The sequence below is a fragment of the Heloderma suspectum genome, chromosome 1, assembly GCF_057233095.1.
Source record: "Heloderma suspectum isolate Gila_16-S chromosome 1, 16-S_ref, whole genome shotgun sequence".
In the NCBI taxonomy this organism is placed as follows: Eukaryota; Metazoa; Chordata; class Lepidosauria; order Squamata; family Helodermatidae; genus Heloderma; species Heloderma suspectum.
The window spans coordinates 331710983-331734422 of record NC_139458.1 but is presented as its reverse complement, the minus strand read 5'-3'; the positions used below and the strand labels follow the sequence as shown (position 1 = coordinate 331734422).

The 23440-nt window shown below is 42.1% G+C and overlaps 1 protein-coding gene across 1 annotated transcript in view; it reads right to left on the bottom strand.

Moving 5' to 3' along the window:
* Window positions 1-23440, bottom strand: part of NKAIN2 (sodium/potassium transporting ATPase interacting 2) — a 422098-nt gene that overhangs the window by 33997 nt on the left and 364661 nt on the right. Inside the window, exon 6 of the mRNA XM_084816016.1 lies at window positions 3930-3990. Coding sequence (XP_084672142.1) covers window positions 3930-3990 — 61 coding nt within the window. The remainder of the gene's footprint in view (window positions 1-3929; window positions 3991-23440) is intronic.

The following is a 23440-nucleotide window of genomic DNA, read 5'->3' as shown; positions in this document are numbered from 1 at the left end:
CAGTGGAACTTATGAGTAGGCATGCAAAGGATTGCACTGTTAGAGAAGTATTCCTCAAGACTTGATTTTTCAATACAGAAAGGGAACAGAGCATAGAACAGCTTTCCCAAACCTGCTGCCCTCCAAATGTGATGCAATACAACTCCCATTATCATCAGCCAGCATGGGCAATGGCCATGTTGGCTGGAGATGATCAGAGTTGTAGTTTAACACATCTGGAAGGCACCAGGTTGGGAATAGTGGCATAAATTATAGGTTCATGGATTGTGACATTAATTGATTAACTTTTATTTTTCCTCCAGATAAAACAAAAGGGAAGAAAATGAAGGAAGTGATATAGAATCATAGAATAGTAGGGTTGGAAGGGGCCTACAAGGCCATTGTGATATAGAACCACAGGAGGTAATACAATACACTGAGATGCAATAAAAACTGTATTGGAAGGAAGTGATATAGAACCACAGGAGGTGATACAATACACTGAGATGCAATAAAAACTGTACTGGATTTTTAAAATCTTTTGGACAAATATTGCTGCTTGGGAGAAATGGGTGGGTTCACCCAAAGATGGACTCATGACAACTGAAACAGGATACTGCTCTTGTGAACCCATATAATGTTTCCCTGGCCAATCCCACTGTCCTTCCTTAGACAGTCATGACTATGCTGTTTGGAACATGCAGGTTTACTCATCTTTCTTCCTAGGATAATGTAGTGCCAGGAGGGAAAGAATTCAGTGAAATAGCGAGCCTCTTCTTTTAATTTCATGTAATCTACAAATCCCACCAGGCTGTTGTTTTATTGATGGCACTCTAGAGCTTTTCACTGCGTAACTAAATATTTAATGATGTTTTCAACAAACATATTGAATTGTTGGATTTTCTTGACATAAAGCTTGTACTAGAGGAGTCAAATTGCTAGAGAGACTTTAAATTGATTAAATGAATATTTCAAAGTAATAAAATTAACTGTGCAGTTTTAAGAAAATGTAGCTCTAATAAGATTTCTGAAAAACAAACAAGATGCTTGGGTAAGATTATATCCCACCAAGGAAAGATAAGTGTTGACGTTTTAGTAGTTTTAAATTGCTGCTGCTAATAATCCCAGTGACGTGAGAATTACAACTGCTTTATGATATCAACATCAGCAGAGAGTGATGCAGAGTGAAAGGGAGGGCAACATAGACCTTGTGGTTCCCCTTCCCTTCATGGGTCTCTATCCCATTATACTTTCACAGAATTTCTCTTTGAAATTTATGTCCTGTTTTAGCACTTTAGCTCCCTTTTCCAATTTCCTTCCTTCTGCCCACCTGCCCACCAACAGTCCAGTTGCTGCAGCACTTTCCACTTTTGCCTTTTGTAGCCATTGTTCTGTCCAACACTCACCCAAGACTCCCAAAGACTCACCCAAGATGTATGCTTCCCAAGAGAATGCTGGGGATGGATAGGGAAGATAGTACCTTAAATGGTAATTTCAATGCCAGAATAGCATCACAATGTTTCAAATCTCATAATTATCTGGTTCAGAATATGACTTTGTCTAGTTTGCAATGTAATACAAAGAAAACATTATTCCCCCCAGAAGATCTTCTACAGCATGGAATGTAAAATGAGGTTCTGTGCAAGTGCAGACCATAGTTCATAACATGGTCTTTCCTCCACCCCCTCCTTTTTTTGTCCAAGTCTTGGTCACCAGTTTCTACATTTGCACCATCTAGTTATTATAGGGAAATGAAGATAACCAGGAGCATCCAGTCTGCTTACATCATTCTCAGGGCAGACATGCAGGATGGTGCATATGTGCCCAGGCAAGTCTCACACTTGATCAGAAGATCTACTGGAATATAATCCCCATGGATAGAGATAATTGTAAACATGTTGGTTACCTGCCCTGAGCCTTTAGGATGGGTCAAGACATAAACTGAAACAGACAAACAAATCAATTCATATTCCGCAGTCTCTGATCATTACAACATGATGTTTTATATTGGACTCTGAACTACTATTGAGTGAATTTCTTCATAATAAACCCTAGGCTGCATGTAAAAATGTGTGAGAGGAAAAGAATGGCCTTAAGGTATTAATGTATCTGGCATCCAGATATCATGCCTTTCCCTTTATGCTACTATTAATGACAACCAGGATATAATTTTGGTTAGATAATGAGGAAACCACATGGGGTCCAATCCAACCCAAGTCAACACAATGGGTAAATTTCTCCCCCAGTTGGATCTGGCAATATCCACCCACTGCTGGAAGGGCTCCTTCTGTCAGCAGGAGGCTTTTGATCCAGTGAAGCGTCTCTGCTGGCTGAACAGGGGAAGAGCTAATCTTTGTACATTCCCCCTCTACTTGCTGTTTCCTCTCCCCCAGAAAATATGCTCTGGAATGTTGGGGGACCCTCAGGAACTGTGGGGGAGGTGGTGCTGTAGCTGAAGAGGGAGAATTGGTGAAAACAGTCCCCCCCCCTTTGCCAGCAGGATTCTGGTTGGGAATGCTCCTGCTGGTAAAATAAAAACCTCTGGATCCAGTCCAGGGTAATATCCTATTGTGCCTGTGTGCTCACGGAAGCGACCACTTGTATAATGGGGCTTTCCTGCTTCTAAAACAACCCAAAATGAGTGGAACCACTCATTTCTGGAATGGGGTAGGTCAGCAGAACTCACAAATTCCACAGTTATTTTTAGAAGTGCGGAAGCCCTGGTGTGCAAGTGCTCACTCCCATTAATGCAACAGAACCAGCAGCGGTAGAGTGGCCACAGTGTTTAACTGTGCACTTTATTGCTGAAATATTCTATCACAGATTTTATATATGCAGGGCAGAACTAGATGTTGTGCTCAACATGGGACTACTGCTGAAAATGGCAGTCCCATGTTAACCCCCCGCTCCCCACACACACACCAATAATGTTTAGGCTTACTTATCTGTATCATGCCACCATTACATTGTGCTCCACATAAATGGCTACTGCTGGCAAGGGTTAGGGAACAATAAAGATAAGTGTACCTAAACATTACTAGGATAGGAGTGGGTGGGAGAACTCAACATGGAGTTTCCTTTTTCTTGACCCCTGTGTGAGACATAATACTTTTGTCTTCAGTAATAGGTTTGCTAGAATGGTTATAAGAAAAGAGTAGGAACGTTATTAAGAGGAAGTGTAAGTTTTATTTCTATGGTGTTTATGCTTTTGTATGGTTATAATACTTAAATTATTTATCGTATTTGTCTATGGTTTTGATGAGTGTTCTTTTTGTAATATGGGGGAAACTGGTCAATGAAAGTGTAAAGATTGATTGACTGATTGATATTGGTGACAAGCTGAGCCAAAAGAATAGAGGTGACTATGTACTAAAAAGCAAGATTTAAAGAAGGCAAATTAAAGCCAATTGCATCTATGTAGTTCATTCTACTCAACTGGGCTTATTGACACAACAAACCAGGAGAAACCCAAACATATTAACCCTCCTCCTTAAATAACATATTCTTCCTGGCTTCACCTCTCTGCAATGGAACTATTGGAATAACTGGTGCTGTATCAGTTCCAGCCCAAAGTGCTGCAACAAATCTCATAGTCAGTTTACAAGAACTTTACCTACAGGATAAAGCATTAGTAGGACAATAGTATCAGTCATAGTAAGAAGCACTAAGAGTTGTACTTGTGAAGAATTTTTGAGGGACAGAGTTGTTTTGTATTGTTTTATTTCAGAAAAAGGTAATTGTTTCTAAAGCTGTATTTTACCACTCCCTCCATTTGCTCCAAGCTTTTGTGCTCTTTTAAGGATCTAGTATGCTAGGCACCCCCACCCCAACCTATTCCCAATTTTACAGTATGACAAAGTATTCAGAATGATATCAAAGTGGGATGGATGAGCGTGATGGATGATATAAATATGGTTTCAACTGGTATGTAATAAACCTTTAGTACTTACAGCTGTCCTCTTCTTCGGTGATACATTTCACAACATAACAGGCGTAGATGAATCCTGCCAGCTTAAACAAAATGGAACAATATTAGATACACAGGAAAAAGTGGCTAGAATCCTCAGCAATGGTGTGTGCTTGGGTGAGGGCTGATAAGACAAACATAACCTTCCCTGTATTTTGCTATGAGAATTGCCATTCTTTAACATAATTATATATTTGCAGCAATAACCATCCTCCCAGGATAAATATCCATAATGGCTATATGGGTCTACTGCAATGATGTAGAATTCTATTTTAAATTCACTCATTTCTTCCTGTCACCCAGAAATGAGACCCATGTAAGCCCTATTCAGGGGTTCCTAAACTGGGGAGACTAAACATGTGAGGAGTGGGAGCACATAGCCCCACCCTCTCTGTTGTCACATTCGCCACCCCCTACTCATGGAGGGTGACGTTCTGAAGATGAGTTTCCTGTATCTGTGGAGGTTTTGAACACTATAGAAAATTAGTATACAAATATACCTCCATTTCAGTGAGGGCCTTTCCACAGAATCAAAGTGCACCCTGAATGAATATTACTGTTTCCACAATATTCCTACAAGCCCCCATCCAGAAACATTAGCACAATATATCTACTTTCATATAATGAATGGGTGAATACACCATGGATGTATTCCTGGGATGGGCAGACTTCAAGCTTCTGGGATATACTTTATTTTTTACTAGAACTCTGAAGTCCACCAACCGGAGCCAGATACAAAATAGTGGCACACGCAGGCAGACACACACTAGGAATTAAGGAACAGGGTGTCTCTGGGTATGTGCACATTCCAAAAATTTGGGATTAGTACAAGGATCCAGCTCACAAGTCCTTTCACACAAAATGCTGCTCCTGGGTGTCCCCCAGGCTTTCTTTCCAGCAACCTAATTTAGAGGGGGGAAAGCTTTTGCTGTTGTTGAAAATTTGGTGTCATAAACACCTTCTGATCTACTGCAAATCACCCAGAGCTCTACCGGTAGATCCAAATCTACTTTATGCCCACCCCTGGTGCATTCTGCTCCATCTCTTTATAAAAATCTGTCTGGGTGTGCATTCCAGAAAAGGAGAGGAGGAGAGAGAGAGAGAGAGCGAGTGCAGTCTCCAAAGAATCTTATATGAATAACTCAAATAATTAACACAATGGCAGATGAGTCTCTTTCCTCACCAACTCACCAGTTTCAGACTCTCTGCTGCCTGTAATATGAGGATAATAATAATGACACACCCACACCCACACGTTTATTGTAAGGATTGCTTCAGTAATGCATGTGAATTGCTTTGAATTGCTTTGATTGCTTTGAATTGCTTCAGTAATGCATGTGAATTGCTTTGAGAGCCAGTGTGGTGTAGTGGCAAGAGTGTTGGACTAGGAGCTGGGAGATCCGGGTTCTAGTCCCCACTCGGCCATGGAAGCTCACTGGGTGACTTTGGGCCAGTCACAGACTCTCAGCCCAACCCACCTCACAGGGTTGTTGTTGTAAGGATAAAATGGAGAGGAGGAGGATAATGTAAGTCGCCTTGGGTTCCTTACAAGAGGAAAAAAGGCAGGGTATAAATGCAACAAATAAATAAATAAATTGAACACTTGAAAATATCCAGATAAACATTACTATAACATTGGGTTCTATAGTGGAGAAGGACATGCCCACTGAAGAACTAAAAAACCAAAATTCCCCATATCATAGAATCATAGATTAGTAGGGTTGGAAGAGGCCTATAAGACCATCGAGTCCAACCCCCTGCTCAGTGTAGTGAAGGCATACAGTTGGATCTGTATTGCTCATCCCTAATAGTATCACAGTAAGAGCCTGTGACAGTCGCACCACCACATTGCCCATGGCAATCACTACCGCAATGGATACAGTGTGTGGTAGAGAGATATTCCGTATTTTCCCAGATGAAAAATTCTATCTGTGGTCTGGTTTAGACATCACCCCAGCATGTAGGTTATTTACGCAGGGGAGCTGGAGTACAACCTTCAGGTTTGCAACCCCCTCCCCAATGAATAGAAGACATAATGGCAACTGGGTATACACTAGGGATGTCTGTTGCTGCCTGGGAAATCTGGTTCTTTTTTGACTTGATGGAGTTCTGCAAGCATGTACAGCTTGATTTGCATTTGTGAGCCAAGCTGTGGGCTTTTCTTTGAACTCATAGAATCATAGAATAGTAGGGTTATTAGTAGGGTTATTAGCTCCTATTAATAGTAGGGTTATTAACTCCGAGAACTTTTTTTTTTTGCACATTTTTTTCACAGGTTCTGCAATTTGCCCAAGTTTCTGAGCAATTTGTGCAATTTATAGCCAAATGTGTGGAAACTCAACTGTAATTTCCACAAATTGCTCAGAAATGTGTGTGACCTGCTCAGAAATAGGCCCAAATTGCAGAACCTGCCCCCCCCCCCCAAATGTGCAAAATGCCAGGAAATTCCACAAACTGGCCTGACTCGTTGCACACTGTGTCAGGTACCACAGCAGGAAATGGAACAAAGTGTGGGCAGCCAAACCTAGGAAAACTCATAAATTCCACCCCCCAAACAGATTTTTCTGATATCCTTAGTGTACACAAACACACCCTGATTGTAATTTATGTAAAATCCCTCTGTTCCTATTGTAGGTTAGACACATGGTGCAGAAGGATGCACTACCATGAGGTTTACTCTTAAGTCCCCTGTATGGATGCATAATCTACTTGCTAAAGCTGTGTGTGAACTATCCCCAAGTTCTAGGAAAACACAATAAATAATTGCAAGGAAAGTTACCAAGTCATCTCTAAATTGTTGTTCCACCATAGTGAGATAATTAAATCATTGTGCTAACTCATTTAATTTTTCATCGTGCATTTGGCAAGCAAAGCCATTCCTTCACCTTTCCCCTGAGTTACATGCATAACATAACCAGAAATGGAAACAGTATTTGAAGCAGTTCTGTGTGCTTATGCCAGAAAGGCACAAGATTTTAATCCACCATGGAGAACATTGGAGCTTGGCATCTACAGAAAAAAGATTGATATCACATATATAGCAGGCAAAAACAAATTGGAAATTTTCCCAGATTTTATTTGCAGCCATTAAGAAAAGAAAAGAAAAGAAAAAGCAGTCAGCAAAACTTGGCAGAATAGTACATGGACTATAAGGTTTTGCTTCACATATTACAAGGGAGACTGGTGTTCCTTGTGGATGAAAAGTTGTGCTGACTTCTGGTATTGACTGAGATCAGAACACATAGAGTAGGAAGTTATTTGACTCTAGGTGCCCAGATTCTTTGTACTAAAAAAGGCAACCTGGGTTATGTTTCCATGAGCAGCTTATGATGTGTGCATACTGACAATGACTCAAAGCTCCATACATCTTGAATGGTCCAGTGGAAGTCTGGACAAGCAGGTGTTCTCCTGTTCTTCTGATGTTGGGAAGGCTTCACATGAACAAGAAGGTTGTGTGTGTTCTCAGCTTTCCTTCATATCAGGTTGGGGGCATACCTGGTCTTCTGGAGCTCCACGTGTATATCAGAGCTGCTGGATCAGTCTGATCATTTCAAGGGTGTATGATAGGAAAGCTGTATTTTCTTCATAGGCTGCATCACCAGCTGAGTTTTGTAGAACAGCAGTTCCCAAGCAGCATATGGAGGCTCACTGCTGTGTCTCGGCACAGCTTGTCAAGCCTGTCTCAAAACAGAGCCAATTATAATTGCTCACTGAAGCATCCCCTTCATTGGCTTTTCTCAGCTGGTGATCAGCTCTGGATGGGGGTCTGGAGGCTGGTTGTAGAGCAATGGTGGTTTCTGACCTTTTGGCCATTGTGGAGAAAATGTTCACATCTTTCTGCTCTCTCTAACATCGCCATTGGCAAGAGTGGCAAATTAGCACAGATGAGCAGTGAAAAGTGGTGGATGAAATCCCTGAGCTAACTAGGTTGAAAAAAGTGAGAAACTCTGTTGTACACTTTTAGGAATTGTTTATTTTCATTATGCTGCCTAGCGCCAGCTAACACAAAGCTGAGGCTACATGGCATGCACTTAGCTGTCCTGAAATTCACCACTATCCTTAGCCTGAACACCATGTGAATGTAAATGTGTCAAAAGTGTAGGATCACATCTGAGAGCTAAACATATCAAACAACAGTAGGAGAAAGAAAGAATTCAGAAGTGCTATAATATTTATTTATTTATTTATTTCTCTACCGCCCAATAGCTGAAGCTCTCTATAATAAAATATGATAATAATATGAGTCATTGAACAGGATTGCCAGTGAGACAAATGTGTTTTATTGAACACAAGTATATTTATTTAGTCATTTTATTTATTACATTTATATTCCACCTTTTTTCCAAGGAGCTCAAGGTAACATACATGGTCAGCTCCCCAATTTATTATCACAGTGACCCTGTGAGGTAGGTAAAGTTGAGAATTGACCCAAGGTCACCCAGTGAGCTTCATGCCTGTGTAGGGACTTGAACCACGTTCTTCCCAGTCCTAGTCCAACAGTCTAACCCAACCTTCTCCAATCTGGAGCCCTCCAGATGTTTTGACCTACAACGTCCAGCATTCCTATTGGCTATACTATCTGGGTCTGATGGGAGTTGAAGTCCAAAACATTTGGAGGGCACCAGGTTGAGGAAGGATGCTGTAACCACTACACCACAAATTGCATATCTCTGTTAATTAATATCCAAAGAGTATACAACTTTAATACAATGTGCATATAAATATGGAGAGGGAATGCACCAGGTATCCACCTGCCTCTTATGCTACTATCCAAAGTGGCGGGCATGAATAATTTATTCCAGCTGTGGGATGATGTCATTGTTGATTCCATCACTTTCGAGGCATGAAATGCAATGGCCCATTTGTGGCACAGGAGGCTGTCTTGCTAAGATGAAACCTCCCTTCAGGGATCCTTTCCTGCCAACCTGATTACAGACTCAATGTTGCTGTTTAGTAATTATTGCTCACTATCAAGATGCCTACCAGATGGTGGCAAGAGGAATGGAAATGTGGCTTTTGAGATGGGCTGAAACTGAAGGCAAAACAATGTGGAATGGCAGCAGACCCATTTGTCTGTCCAAACCAGGCCTGTCCCATCTTGTATAAATCAGGGAATGTGGGCTCAGATTTTGAGGGCAAAGGGGGCACATGTGGGTGAGTGCTAAGCTCCTTGTAGTCTGTCCCCTCCAATGCTGTTTCCTTAGCTGAGCTTTGATACAAGTCGTAAGCTCAGCTGGAGAAAAAAGTACTTTGGGGACAGCCTACAGGAGTTACGTGACAAGTGTTGAGAAGGTTCTGCTCTACATACTCATATGCCCTAAGAATTAGACACCCTTCTCCCTCTGCTGACACTGTTTTCTATGTCATCAGGGCAGACCGGGGCTTGTATCCAATGTCAGTCTAACTTAAGTCCCATTCACTTCAATGGGTCTAGTCTAAGAAAGACTTACACTGGATACAACTTCTGCATTTAAACAAACACGACTGCTGCTATCATGACGACTTTGGCCCTGGGAGGGTGGACAGGTACCAGCCCCAACTTCTCAGCTGTCTTTTCTTGCTCTTCATTCCCTTCACTCCTGCTTTCTCTCTCATCCCCTAGGGACTACTGTCTCACCTGCCTCCTTCTCCTCTTCCCTTTATAGAGCTGTAGCCTATCTCTGTGTCCATGTAAGAGAAATGCCCTCCAGCTCCTCAAAACCTGGACGTATGCATTCCTGCTTCACAAAGCCTTGCACTGTTACTTAGGCCTGGTCTACACATGTAGCAGAATGAGGAGGTAAGCTTCTGAGGCAGGTTGGTCAGTTATGAACAGCAAAAAATAAAAGACAACGAAAAAGGCTGTTTGCATAAAATTTGCATGCACAAATGTATATGTATAGATACAAATTTAGAAATATGTATTATAATGTAAATAGAAATACAGTACTTCTCGCCATAGTATAGAGAACTGGATGACCTGTGTGCCCTCCTTTTCAGTCTGCTGTCCTGGTGCTAATTGGTGGCAGGCAACAGTTCTTATGCTTCTAGCTTTAAGCTTGAATTGTACAAGACAGCCTTTCAAACATATCACATAGAGGATGGTCCTCTGATAGCCCTTCAAACAGAGGACTGTCTTCTGTAAAAGAGGACATGTGGCCACCCTATTCTGAGGTGGGAGAATGGACTGTACCACTTGGGTTGATCATATTTTTGAATGCTCCCTTGCAATAAATAAATTAGAAAAAAACACCATGCAGGTAGAAAATTAATACAGCATGGAATGAGTAAGATTCTTTATCTCCCTGATGTGCTCGTTTGTACTTTCAGACAGTATATTACATGGGGAAACATTCACAAAGGACATGTCCCATGTATAAGCTATAGTCCACTTTACCACCTCAGAATTCTACCACTTCGTTCTTCTGGTTGTTGCTTACCATTTGTCAGGGTTCCTTTTATAATCTGGACCCCCTGAGCAACTCCTTAAGGATCTCTTGCCTCCTTACGAGTCCCACCTTCCTTCTTCTAAACTTCCCCTTTTCAGTAATGTGGGGATTAGGCCGTAGATGTGGGGTGATGGACACTTCAGACACTTGGGTGTTAACCACAACAGTTTACTGATAAAGCAACCAAATTACAACTACAGGTATTTACAGAGTAGAGCTGAGTGATACAAAAGGCATTAAGAGAAAACAAAGTTTGCAAAAAATGCAAGTTCCTCTACCCTAGCTGCACTTAGACTTCTCCAGGCTGCTTCCTGCTCTCTTTGCAGGCTCTGGTCTTCTTCTTTCTGGTCTCCCTTCTCTGGTCTCCCTCCCACTGGCTCTCTCTCCCTGTACATCCCCTCCTTCCCCCAAACCAAAAGTACTGTTTCAAACCTGGATAAATGCAACCTAACTCGGGATAATGAAACTTAACTGGGTAAATGAAACTACTCCTCTCAGATATACCCCTTCCCCACCCAAACCCCAGACCTCTAGGCCTGATCTTTTTACATTGCCTCTGTAAGCCATTCTATGACCACATTCATTCTCAACTCTTTGGTTCCAGGCCTGTAAAGCACAGCAATATTTGCCCCTTTCCTCAGGGCCAAATGACCTGTTAGAATGGAGATGTGTGAATTCATCTTCATCTCCTTAAATTTTCCCCCAAATAGCAGCTGTAGGGCCTCCAAATGGGATCAAGATGACAGTGCAGCTTCTTAAAAACCCTTTCCCTCCATGCTGTTTTCCCAGTGAAAACCATCCTTCCCTCCATGCATAAGCCATGGAGAGGATATCATAGAGGCACAGCTTTGAATCTCCCTGGCCCCAATCCAACCCCCTTCCCTACCTGCAGATGCTTTTTGAAAAGGAAATAGCTACAGGGAGTTTCAATCATGGAACCCATGGAATCTAGTTTGGCCTTTGTTAGTTGCTAGGCATGTAAATAGGCCTGAGATGAGATTGAAGGTTTATTGAATGGTTGCTGATGACACAAAGGCCCCAATGAGTCCCTTAAGCAAAGAAACAGCGTTGCATCCCATGCAGAAATGAGCATTTTGGGGACTAGCTCTCAGGTGAAAAGTTGCATGTTTCCCAAATACAGACTTTCCTTGCTTTCAGATAGTACTTCTCTCACATATAGGTACAGTTGTTAAACAAGACAGAGTGACAGACTTCCTGAGGTGTGGGACATAGACAATAATATATTTTTGTTTATATCTTGATCAGCAGGGCATAAGCATCTTTTTAAAATCAGAGCTAAATCACACTGTTTTTCAGAGCTGCTATGTGGCTCTGCTGAAAGACTTTCACACTTAGCAGGCATGAGAATTCTCTGCAGGAGCTAACGTACATGGTAGCAAAGGACAATTGTATCTTGTGTTATTGTCAGCAGGTCATCTCTGCCTTATCAAAGTATTATTTTGTTCACTTACATGGCTAAAAAATGGAGAGCTGTTTGATCTATGTATGTGCAAGCATTGGCTCTTTGGTTTGGGTGTTTTGTTTTGTTTTTGGAAATCACACTTCATATTCAATCATCCCAAAAAAGGTCTAAAATTACAGTAATGAGGATATTCTTATTAATAGAGCTTGTGACACTCCTACTTATTTTCTAAAATGTCAGAAGTTAATATCTTATTAACTAACCTTTTCTCACACAGCACAGCAAACATTATACATACCGCTGATATTTTAATTGTGTTTAGTTTCATCCTCTTAACTGTCATGGGAACTCATTTGATATATTTTACAGCATTTCAGTAGGTAATCTCATTGATTAAAGGCATGCCTTTAAAACAGAAAATGGTCTTCTCTAAACATTAGGGCTGAGATAAAATGGGAGGGATATTTCGCAAAAAATGTTATTCCCTCAGAAATACACAGTTGTTTGGGGGGGCCTGCAAAATGGAGTGAAAATGTTTGCCCATTCATAATGTCTTCATATATTCAAATCTGGCTGAAGAGGCTTCCTGATGACAGCACAGAATGAGGACAATGCTTCTAGTTCTCATTGTGATTTGGCTCGGTCACATTGTGGCTGTTAGCATGTAATAACAACCTGCAGCACACCTGCCTCTTCCACTTTACTCTACAACCCATGATCAGCTCAGCAACCCAAGATTGGCTCCTACTGAGTGTGATGTCTGAACCCAGACTGCTAGGTTTTTTAGGGGCCAAACAACCCAGCAGTTAGCCCAAGAACAAACTCATGGGTTAACAGCTGGGTTGTTTAGCCTTAAACAACCCAGCCATCTGGGTTCAGACATCACTCTTAGCAGAAGCTGATTACAGGGTGCTAAGTAAAAGTGGAAGTGGTGCTCCCATGCTCTCCCACTTGTGTATGACAACCCATCTGTTTTTAAACTGATGGATTATTGTTACTTGCAAATCAGGTCTCAGTCACATAGCCAAATACAATTGGTATTATCATGGTGCTGATGTTTTTTTCCTGATGAGCTGGGATTGCTTTAAAAAGAGTCTCCTGTTTAAACAGAAATGGTGCTAATGCTGCAGATCAGGGCAGAAAGCTCCAGGCAGGTTCTGAACAGCAATGGTAAGATCGAGGGAGGAGGGAGTCAAGAGAAAAGTAATACACATGGACACTAATTTCTGTTGGGATAATCAGGAATCACAAAACAAACCTCCCCTGTCCAGTATTTATTTTATCTGATGCTTGGATCAACTTTTGGTTAATATTCACCTTTACAACTATTTTCTCTAATAATAAGTTATTAGTTCAGGCATAGTGATGGACACTCAGATGCTTTTTCCAGGGGGTTCTTGGAAAGCAGGAACACTGATGGGTCAGTACAGAGTGTATATTTGAAATATCTACATCTACAATATTTACACCGAGAAAGTATATTTCAGCAAAGCAGACCTCTCTCTCTCTCTCTCTCTCTCTCTGTCTCTGGGTATATTATGTTACAAGCCTTGAGTTACCTTTCAGACGTTCAGTCTGATAGAAAAAATGGCACCATTAGAAAGGAGATAATGAGTCTTTCGGGGACAGTGGAGAGAAGGACCCTTTCTCTGCCTTAGAGAATTACCCTAAAGGTAGAAATGCTGCCATGGAAACACTTCTTATTTTGAGAGCTTTCCTGAAACCTCTGCTCCTCTTGTAGAGAAAGTAATGATTAGAAGAATGGAGTAAGGCATACTGCCTAGATTCAATCCATATCTCCACAGCTTTGAGGGTATCCAGACTTTACTGAGATAAAATAAAAACAAGACTTGTTTAGTTATATCTGGCCCAGAGAAGGGGGACCTACTAATTCCATTCAGATGCACCAAACAACTTCACCTCTCTGTCTCCCCCCCACTTACATGTGTATGACATATCCTTGCAAACTCATTGTTGCCTCACTCATACATTACATTTATACCTAGAATTTAGATGCACACCTAAAATGCAATGCGTGTTAAGCTTTTGTAGGGGGTTCAAAATCCGGATGCATGAGACATGTCTTTGGGCATACATTTCCATAAAAACAATTGAGGCTAAGAGGTGAGGTGCATGCCATGGGGATGCCACTGACAATGGCCTCCCAATGGTAAGTCATCCTTGTTTGTACTGCTACATCTCAAAATACTCAACAGACATTCAAAGGATAGATGATTTAGTCTAGCCTTCCCAAACCTGGGGCCCTTCATATATTTTGGACTTCAGCTCCCATCATCCCCAGCCTACATGGTCATGCTGAGAGTTGTAGTCCAAAACATCTGAAGGCACCAGGTTGGGGAAGACTGATTTAGTCTGGCAGTAAAAACAACAAAGAGATTTGTGGCACCTTAAAGATGAACAGTTTTAGTATGGTATATGCTCACATGGACTACACTTTGTACACTACGCATGGATCAGAGCCACCATGTTGTGAATCTCCATGCTTCCCCCTTGGCTGCCACTGATGACAGCCATCTAAATGGACAGTATTCCTATGAGAAGGAGTTGCTATGTGTATGTCACTGTCTGTATCATCCCTATAATGATGGTAATGCCTGCTTCAACGTTTTGGCCCAGCTAAATGTGTCTGGAAATTAAGGTGTAGCTGAAGTGTTGCAGACTGCCTCGTCTGTGACAAATGGTGTCCAACAAGAAGCTGCTTCATACTGTAGAAAGTAGGAAACCTGTCCTTACTACGTATGCATGCAATAAGCGAGTGTTGCCAATCTTGGTTCCCTGGGATATATACTGCAGGGTTGCAGAAACTCAGGACTGGGGGCCACATATGGCCCCCCAGGCTTCCCCAGAAGCCTTTCACACCCTTCTCCCCCAACTTCCAATCATTTGGTGGTTTCCAGCTTTTGCACGTTCTAAAAGCCTGAACTGCCTCTCCCAAGGCTTAGTTACTGGCAGTAACAGCTTTACGCTACAATAGGCTGGTATTTTGGCCCTCCACTTTTGCCCTTGGCCCTGCCCACCACTGGAATGCGGCCCCTGAGAGCTTCTCCAAAATGGAATTCAGCCCTCGTAGACTTCTTATCCACATTTTAACAGATTGGTTACGCATTTATGCAGTATAGTGTGACAGTCAGTTGCCTATATACAGTACAATTGTTTCAATGTATTAGCTTTCCAGGATAACGTCCAAGTCATATCTAGTAGATGGAGGCAAAACATCAATAGGTGTAGTTATTTCAGCATACAGATGCCAGAAGGAAAATATGTCACCTGTTTGATTTCTATCTACCATACAGTTGTTTAAGGCACTGGGAGAAAATAAGATGACAGCTGCAAGCAGATAAATCAAATCAAGTGAATAAGCAAATGACAGAAACAGCAGGTGACCTCCTGTTCCTAGCTTTGCCAAATCCAAACCCTGACAGGACTCCAACAGGTGCGGCTTATCCTTATTTCCACTATGATAGGAAAATCTTGCCCTGGTGAACTTCTGCCTTCTAGCAAACTTATAAAGTCCCAGAAGCCCTCTCAGACATTGAAAGTGGCAATTCTAGTTTCTCTAGATCACAAAAGACCTATTCAGTTGTTCATTCCATACAATTGTAGGGTTCCCAGGGGAAGGCTATGTATGTACAGCAGCACACTTCCCCCTTACAGATGTTTCCTAGATCCATTTCAATCCAGCTTTAGGCCCCATTTTGGGACAGAAACTGCCTTGGTAACCCTGTGGATGACCTTTTCTGAGAGAGACAGACAGAGGGACTATGACCATGTTGGTTCTCTTCTATCTCTCAGCAGCTTTTTATACCATCAACCAAGTTATCCTTCTGGAGTGGCTGTACGGGTTGGGAATTGAGGTCACTGTTTAACAGTGGTTCCATTTCTACTTGGATGGTCATTTCCAGAAGGTGGTGCTTGGGTATTACAGCTGTGTTCCATGGTAATTATGTCACAGGGTTCTGCAGAGCTCAGTTTTATCCCCCATGCTATTCAAAATCTGCATGAAAGTGCTGGGGAAGGTTGTGGGCTGAGGTGCAATCAATATGCCAGTGACACCCAGCTCTACCTTTTCTTTTCATCTAACCAAGCTGAGGCAGTGGAAATCCTGAATCAGTGCCACAACAGTGTAATGGACTGGATAACAGCCAGAAAACTGAAACTCTATCCAGACAAGGTGGAGATATGGTTAGCAGGTGGCCCATCTGCCCGGCTGAGCAGTGTTAAACCTGTTCTGGAGGGGGCTGCACTCCCCCTGAAAGATCAGGTACACAGCTTGGGTATGCTCCTGGTTCCATCATCATCACTTGAAGCACAGGTGACCTTGGTGGCTAGGACAGCCTTTTATCAATTTAGTCTAATATACCACCTGCAACCCTATCTGGCAACAGTTATCCATGTTCTCCTAACCTGCTGGTTGGATTATAACCATGTGTTGTACATGAGACTACCCTTGAAGATGGTTCAGAAACTTCAGTTTGATCAAAATAGAACTGCTAGGCTATTAACTGGGACTGGTCAATACAATCATGTGACACCAATGCTTCATCAGCTGCACTGGCTTCCAGTCTGTTTTCAAGCCCAATTCAATGTGTTGGTGTTGACTTTTAAAGCCCTAAATGGCATGGGACCAGACTATCTAAAGGAATGTCTCCTCTTTTAGGTTATCCCTACTCTTAGGTTATCTTCGGAGGCCCTCCTCCGGGTGCTCCTACCAAAGGAAGTTAGGTGGGTGGCAAGAAGATACTGGGCCTTCTCAGCTGAGGCGCCCCATTGATGGATTGCCCTCCCCAAGGAGGGTTTCCTGGCAACTACACTGTTATCTTTCTGGCACCAGGTGAAGACCTTTCTTTTCTCTCAAGTATTTTAGAGCCTTGTTTTTAGATTCTATGGCTGTTATCACATATGCTGTGCTGGTTGTTATTTTGTATTGTATTGCATTGCATTGCATTGCATTGCATTCTTTTAATAATTTGTATTGCATTTTATTCTTTTTACCTTTTGTAACCCCAGAGAACATTTGTTACTGAGCAGTTTAAAAATACAATAATAAACAAATAAATAAATGTATGGACAGTTCCCTCCAATGTATGGACAGTCCTTTTCCCCCTTCCATGTGATTACAATTGTGCAGAAGGAATGCTAAAACTGGGCTGAAGAAAGAAGCAAATAAAACTACTGGAAATTGAGGCTTTGTTTAGCTACAACTCAGCCACATAAACCTTACACAGAATGTAAAAAATTATAGGGATGTCAGAGAATCCCACAACGGATCTCGGTGAGGCTGAATGCCAGTGCATTCGGCCACCGAAATCCGTCGCGGAATGAAGCCCCCACCCCCCAACCCACAAAAGGCGTGCGGGATGAAGTCCCCACCACCCCCACCCCATGAAATGCGCGTGAAATGGAGCACTTACCTGCTCCCGTCCGTGCTGCTTTGCGAATGGCGGCCGTCCTGGCCGCCATTCACTTCCTCCTCTTCCTAGCCATGATAGGCTATGTAAATACTTATGTAGCCTATCACGGCTAATGCAGGGACACAATTTGTGTCCCTGTGGAGGCCGTGATAGGCTACGTAAGTATTTACGTAGCCTATCATGGCAGCGGGGGGAATACAGGGATGCAAATGGCAGCCGCTATTTTACCGCAGAGCCGGTAAGGATTCGTACATCCCTAAAAAATTACTATGAAAATCTGAAATAATATTTCCTATACATACAATCTTACAGTGTTTTAGAAGCCAAAAGTTTTCTTGAATCTAGTGTTGAGTATACTTCTGGAGTTACCAAGGTCATCAAGTGGTGTGATCACACAAAAACAAAATCAGTATTTATCAAAATAGTGTCCTGCTACTTCCCTTAACCCTCTTTATGGAGACAAATTGTTTTCATACACTGAAAACCGTCAGATATAAGAAAAGGCTCTATATGAAAGCACATAATTCTTATATATGCTTTTATTTCCTTTTAATTCTCAAACTCTAGATTGATCATCAAAAGGAAGTAACTTTATTAAGCGAGACAGTCAAGCCAAAGTATTGAGACAAAGAAGAAAAGAGAAGCTGAACAAATCGAGGTTAGATGAAGGAGGTGAGGAAGAGGAAGCTGTGAAAATGAAGATGAATGGCTTAGATAATCTGGAAGCAGAAATGGGCCTTACTTTCTGTGAAGATGAATAATGTTTATCTCCTTTAATAACTGTTCTTTGATGCCATTTCAAAAAAGAAAAAGAAAACTGGACCAGCCAAAAAGTAAAATAAAAATAAAACACCAAATTGCAACTCCATAAAACTGTTCTATGGCTTTGTATTAAGGCATTCAGTAATATAGAGGGCATAGTGGTGGATTATTTTCTGTTCCTCATCATGTAGTCAAGCAAAAGAAAAACAACATTAATTTGTTACAATTGTGAGTGTGCGGCAATCCCAGCAAATAAGAAATCCAAAATTGTGGGAACAAAATCATACTTTAACTTTACCTTCTAATCAGATTTAACTAACCTCTTCTAGTGCAGCTAGAGGAATTCTATTACCCTTTAACACTCCCTTCCCCATCTGGCAAATCAGTTTTGTGAGCAACCTGTAAATCCACGCCTATTATGAATGTGTTTCCACGCTGGGGGCAGTATCCAATACTGCCACTCCACTTATGCCATTGACATAGCAACCTCTATCACAGTGCCAATGGTGCATGCTGGTGTGATGGGTTTCCCTGGAAAACACATCACGTCAGCATATACTATTGGTGTTATGCTACAGGTAATTTATGCTACCGCTACATCAATTGCATATGCAGAGCAGCAGTGTTGGATACTGCCCTGGATATTTACTCTGGAGTTGCCAGCCATTCACTCACTTTTTATGGGGTAGCTATACGATGTCATCATCAAACAAATGCTCTCCTGCTTTTTCCCAGTTCTTCTTCTGTTTCTTTTGAAAGCTCACAAGATTGGACTTATTTAGGAAAAGCGGAAGAGCATCACAATATCCATAAGTATTGATTGTCTTAGTGCTATTCTTCCATCTGTTTTAAGAGGTGTGGTTTTGACATGTACAGTAATGTTTCTAGCAGGTGAACCCTATCACCATGCCTTTTCATTTCGACACACCTTCATTATTAGCATTCAGGTGGGGTGCCATTTGAGGAGCACATGTTTAAAAATTGATTTTAATTAGTGCTTAAACACTTTCACACCTACACACACACACACACACGCATGCACATTTGTGCAATGATATTTTTTTAGCAAAAAAGAATTTTAGCACACATTTAAAATTGATTTAAAAAAAACACACTGCTTAAAAGGTATACTTAGGTACATTGCCCCTCTCTCACCTGCAACACTACGTTCCATCCACTAGTATGGATGGAACATAAAGGGATGTACAGACAGAGCAAGCACTATACCTGTTGAAATATGGAAAGTCAATTGCAATGTTAGCAGAAAAAAAACCCTGGGTACTACTATGTTCAGCATGTAACTCCTTTGCTGAGGGGATTGCACTGGCTGTCTATTTGCTACTGGGCTGGGTTTAAGGTATTAGTACTAGTGTACAAAGCCCTAAACAACTTGGGACAAGGATACCTGAGACAGCACATTCTTCCTTACCAACCTGCCCAGTCACTGAGGTCATCAGAGGGCATGTCCCTGGTGGTTCCACATGGACCCATGGTCCAGCTGGAGTCCATCAGGAAAACAGTCTTCAGTGTGGTGGCCCCCTTCCTCTGGAACTCCCTACCTTTGGAGATCAGGCAGGCACCAATGCAGTGTTGCTTCTGGCGCCTGACTGAAGACATTGTTATTTCGAGAGGCCTTCCTTGAGTGAGCAGCCATGGTTTATTAAATTCAGAATTTATTTCTTTTAAAATGTTTTAATTGTTTTAACATGGTGTTTTATTCTTTTATCTCTGCTGTTCACTGTTCACATCTTTTGATGTGGAGCAGTATATAAATCAAATAAATAAGTAAGTAAGTAAGTAAGTCTGTAGTGTGGAGGCACCCTAAGTCTGAGAGTGCAGAATATTATTGGGGCTATCAGCAGTCTATCTTTTAATTTGTTGAGAAAGATAGGAAACCAGGGAAACTGGATCAGGTGCTGATACTGAACTTATGACTAGTGGTTAGGAGCCTGTGGAACACCACAAAGGACTCTTCCTCCAAGCCCAGTGCAGGTGAGAGAGGAACAATGTACCTAAGTATGCCTTTTTAGCAGGGTGGTTTTTTAATATCAGTTTTAAATGTTTGCTAAAATGCTTTTTTGTTAAAATGTGGACACCTTCTTCCAAGCCCAGTTTGCCTGAATAGTCAAGTACCTCCTGCTCAGCAGAATGGAGGACAAACGATCACCTTCAAGTGATGGGATTGGGCCCCTTAAGCATACTCTTCTGGCAGGGGTGGGGTGTGAAGGTAGGGATAGGTAGGCTGGATGAAAGGATGCATAAGGCCTCAGTTCACTTCCCAACTTGGTTGCAACAAGTTGCTCACTTGGAGCTTTCTATGGTGCTTCAACTACTAGCCAGGGTGGTGCAGCACTCATGTCCTGCTTGTGGGTTTCCTGTGGGCAGCTGGTTGACCACTGTGTGAACAGAATGATGGACTTGGTCTGATCCAGCATGGCTCTTATGTTCTTATGTTCAGGTTAGCTTTGTGAGTACTTGGCTACTGATGAATCAGAACAGCAGGGCTGGGGTGTGTGTGTTTCACACAATGTCAAGGGTGGGACCAGCTCCCTCTTGACATGTTCAATGCTACATATGGATGGCAACATCTGAAGAGGGCTCCTCTTTCCTCCACATCCTCACAAACTGCTGCTGGGCCTGGCACTGGCTAAGTGCTGGGATTAATGCTGCTGCTGTGATTAGAGTGAAGAGGGAGCTTAGCTACTGCCATTCCTTCCCTTTCCTTCCCACATTTCTCTCTTGTACTCTCCGCCCCAGCCCTGGCCACTTTCCTATGACCAGGGCTGAGTGTGGGAGCTACCGATGCCCTATTACACATTCCCACCCGGCCATATTCACTGGGCTGATTAGAGCAGGCAGGTGCTGTCCACCAGTTTGGATGGCTTTAAAAGGGGATTAGACAAATTCCTGGAGGAAAAGGCTATAAATGGCTACTAGTCTTGATAGCTATGTGCTACAGCCAGTACCAGAGGCAGTATGCTTATGTACACCAGTTGCTGGGCAACATGGGTGAGAAGGTGCTGTTGCGCTCATGCCCTGCTTGTGGGTTGGTCACTGTGTGAACAGAATGCTGGACTAGATGGACCCTTGGTCCGATCCAGCAGGGCTCTTCTTATGTTCTTATTGCTATGTAGCTCTGCTGCCACTATACCGACCCCATACTTCTCCAAACAAGACAGAAATACTGCAGAAGAAAGCTTGAAAATATAGATTGTGCTTCTCCCTCCTTCCCTCCCTTCTTTAGACACAGGGCAGAATATCAAGGCAGGGAGAATAGCGTTGGTCTTTGTCAGTTCTTCTCTGGTGGTTTTAGAGAAGTAACCATTCATAACTCCCTTCCCCCAGCTGGGGTCTTTGGGAATGTTACAGGATGGTTTAATCATCCGACTTTGGTATCTGACTGCCTTGGGCAGCTTGAGCTTTTCTTATCGTTGTGTCTCACTGTGTGTCACCTTTTCCAGTCAGCTATAGGATTAGGATAAGAAAAATCGGTTCTTTATGCTGTTGCAGACCTGACAAAACCACCTACTGCTCACAGCCCTCCAAATAAATACCTAGCATTAGAAAAAAACAAAAAACACCCAACCACCTGGATTAGATGAAACTGATGATTATAAATGCTAGGCACTTACTTGAGGGCCTGTGGATATAGAACATCTGCCTATTCTGAGGACAGTGAAGACTGTTTGCAGAGATATAGTTTTGATGGCAGCAAAGAAAACCCAAAGCTTTCTGGTAAACAAAGACAAGCTTTGACAGGCTCATCACTGCTGAGCACAAACTCCTTCACAAGCAGGAAACTCATATGGTGGGAGATTTGCATATGAATGATGGGTGCTTGGATGTAAGCATTCTTTCTAAAGATCACAGCAGCCTGGCATTGTGACCATAGGAGGAGGTGGAAGGAAGGACAGTTTACACAACGGACCGGTTTGCACTGCTGCGCCCCACCACGGCTTATTTAAGCCATGGTGGGTTGCGGTGTCTTGAATATTCAAACTCCAGTGGGTGGGTGCTGTGGCTTCTCGTGTTGTGTGAACTCTTTTAGCATCTCTGAAAGTATCCTCAGTAAGCATTACAGAAAATGGTAGTACTGCAATGTTCTTCATCATTACTCTCCACTATATTCTTGCAACAATTTTTAAAAATATTGAACGTATGACTTTTGATTCAGTGGATTTACATAGGCTAAAGTGAATTATTCAGTAGCGTTCTGATGGTGACTTCATGTGTCTCAAAAGAGTTTCAGGAGAAGGGCTTGAGGCATATACTTGTGGTTTGGCATGGTCTGAAATATTTAAAAACAAATTCAATAGATAAAAGCAAATTAAGGATACAACACATGTCTATTTTCACTGAGAAAAATAATCACATGAATCTGTTACATGTTTGTCTTTAATGTGGTGTTACGTTCAGTGTATGCCTGTAGTACTTGCATTTTTCAAAACATTTGTTCATCTGGATTAAAATTCCTGGTGTGTGAAGTGCCTCTTCCTTGCTTTCTCCAAGGAGGCAATTCACATGTAATCCCTGTGAACAATGACATAATCTATTTTTGATTGCCCAGTAGATATCTGCGGGGGCTGCTTACATGGAGGCAACTTGTGGACATATTCAGTAGGTGCCAGTGCCGCCACTCCAACTGGCACAGGAATTCCCTGGTCCACTGTCACCCCCCGCACCTTCAAACAATGAATGTAAGCTGGAAAGTCCCATCCCAAAGTTCAATAAACTTTCCTGAGATGGACTCTGGAGAATTGTCTGAGGAGGAACGTTTTCAGGGCAAAAAGTGCTCTTTGGGGAGTGAGAAAAATCCTTTCTCTCTGCTCTAAAAACAACAACCCTACTTTTGTGACCTTTCCCATTTGTAGTTTTTGTTTCCTTTCCTTGACTCCAATCTGCTGCTGTTCAGGGTTATTTATTTATTTATTTATTTCACTTCTATACCGCCCAATAGCTGAAGCTCTCTGTTAATTTGTTAGGGCTCCCTTTGTTTTCAATATGTGATCCTGGCCAATCACAGATCATGTAGTGAATGTAATGATGTCACAGCACGACATAGCTAATCAGATTTGCCTATGTATTAATGTCACTGAGGGAAAAAAAACCCCAGCTGCATTGACCTCACTCTGAATGCCTATAAACTGAGTCATTAGGTGTGTTTGCTCAGCACATATAAAGACTCATTTAAGATCTGCCTCCCACCCCACCCTCCAAATAAAAGAGAATAAGGCTGTCATGAGGATGCAGCCTGAAGATAATGTAGAAATCAACCAAGGCCTAGATCAGCTGACCCAGTGACTACAGTCCAGGATGAAACTCTGTCCACTGCAGGATTTGGAAATGTATTCCCCCCCCCCTTTTTTTTAAGAAAGAGAAAAAAATCAATCTTTTTGATGCCAATTTACTGCAGTGCATCACTCAGAGCTGTCCAGATCTTTCAGTTCTT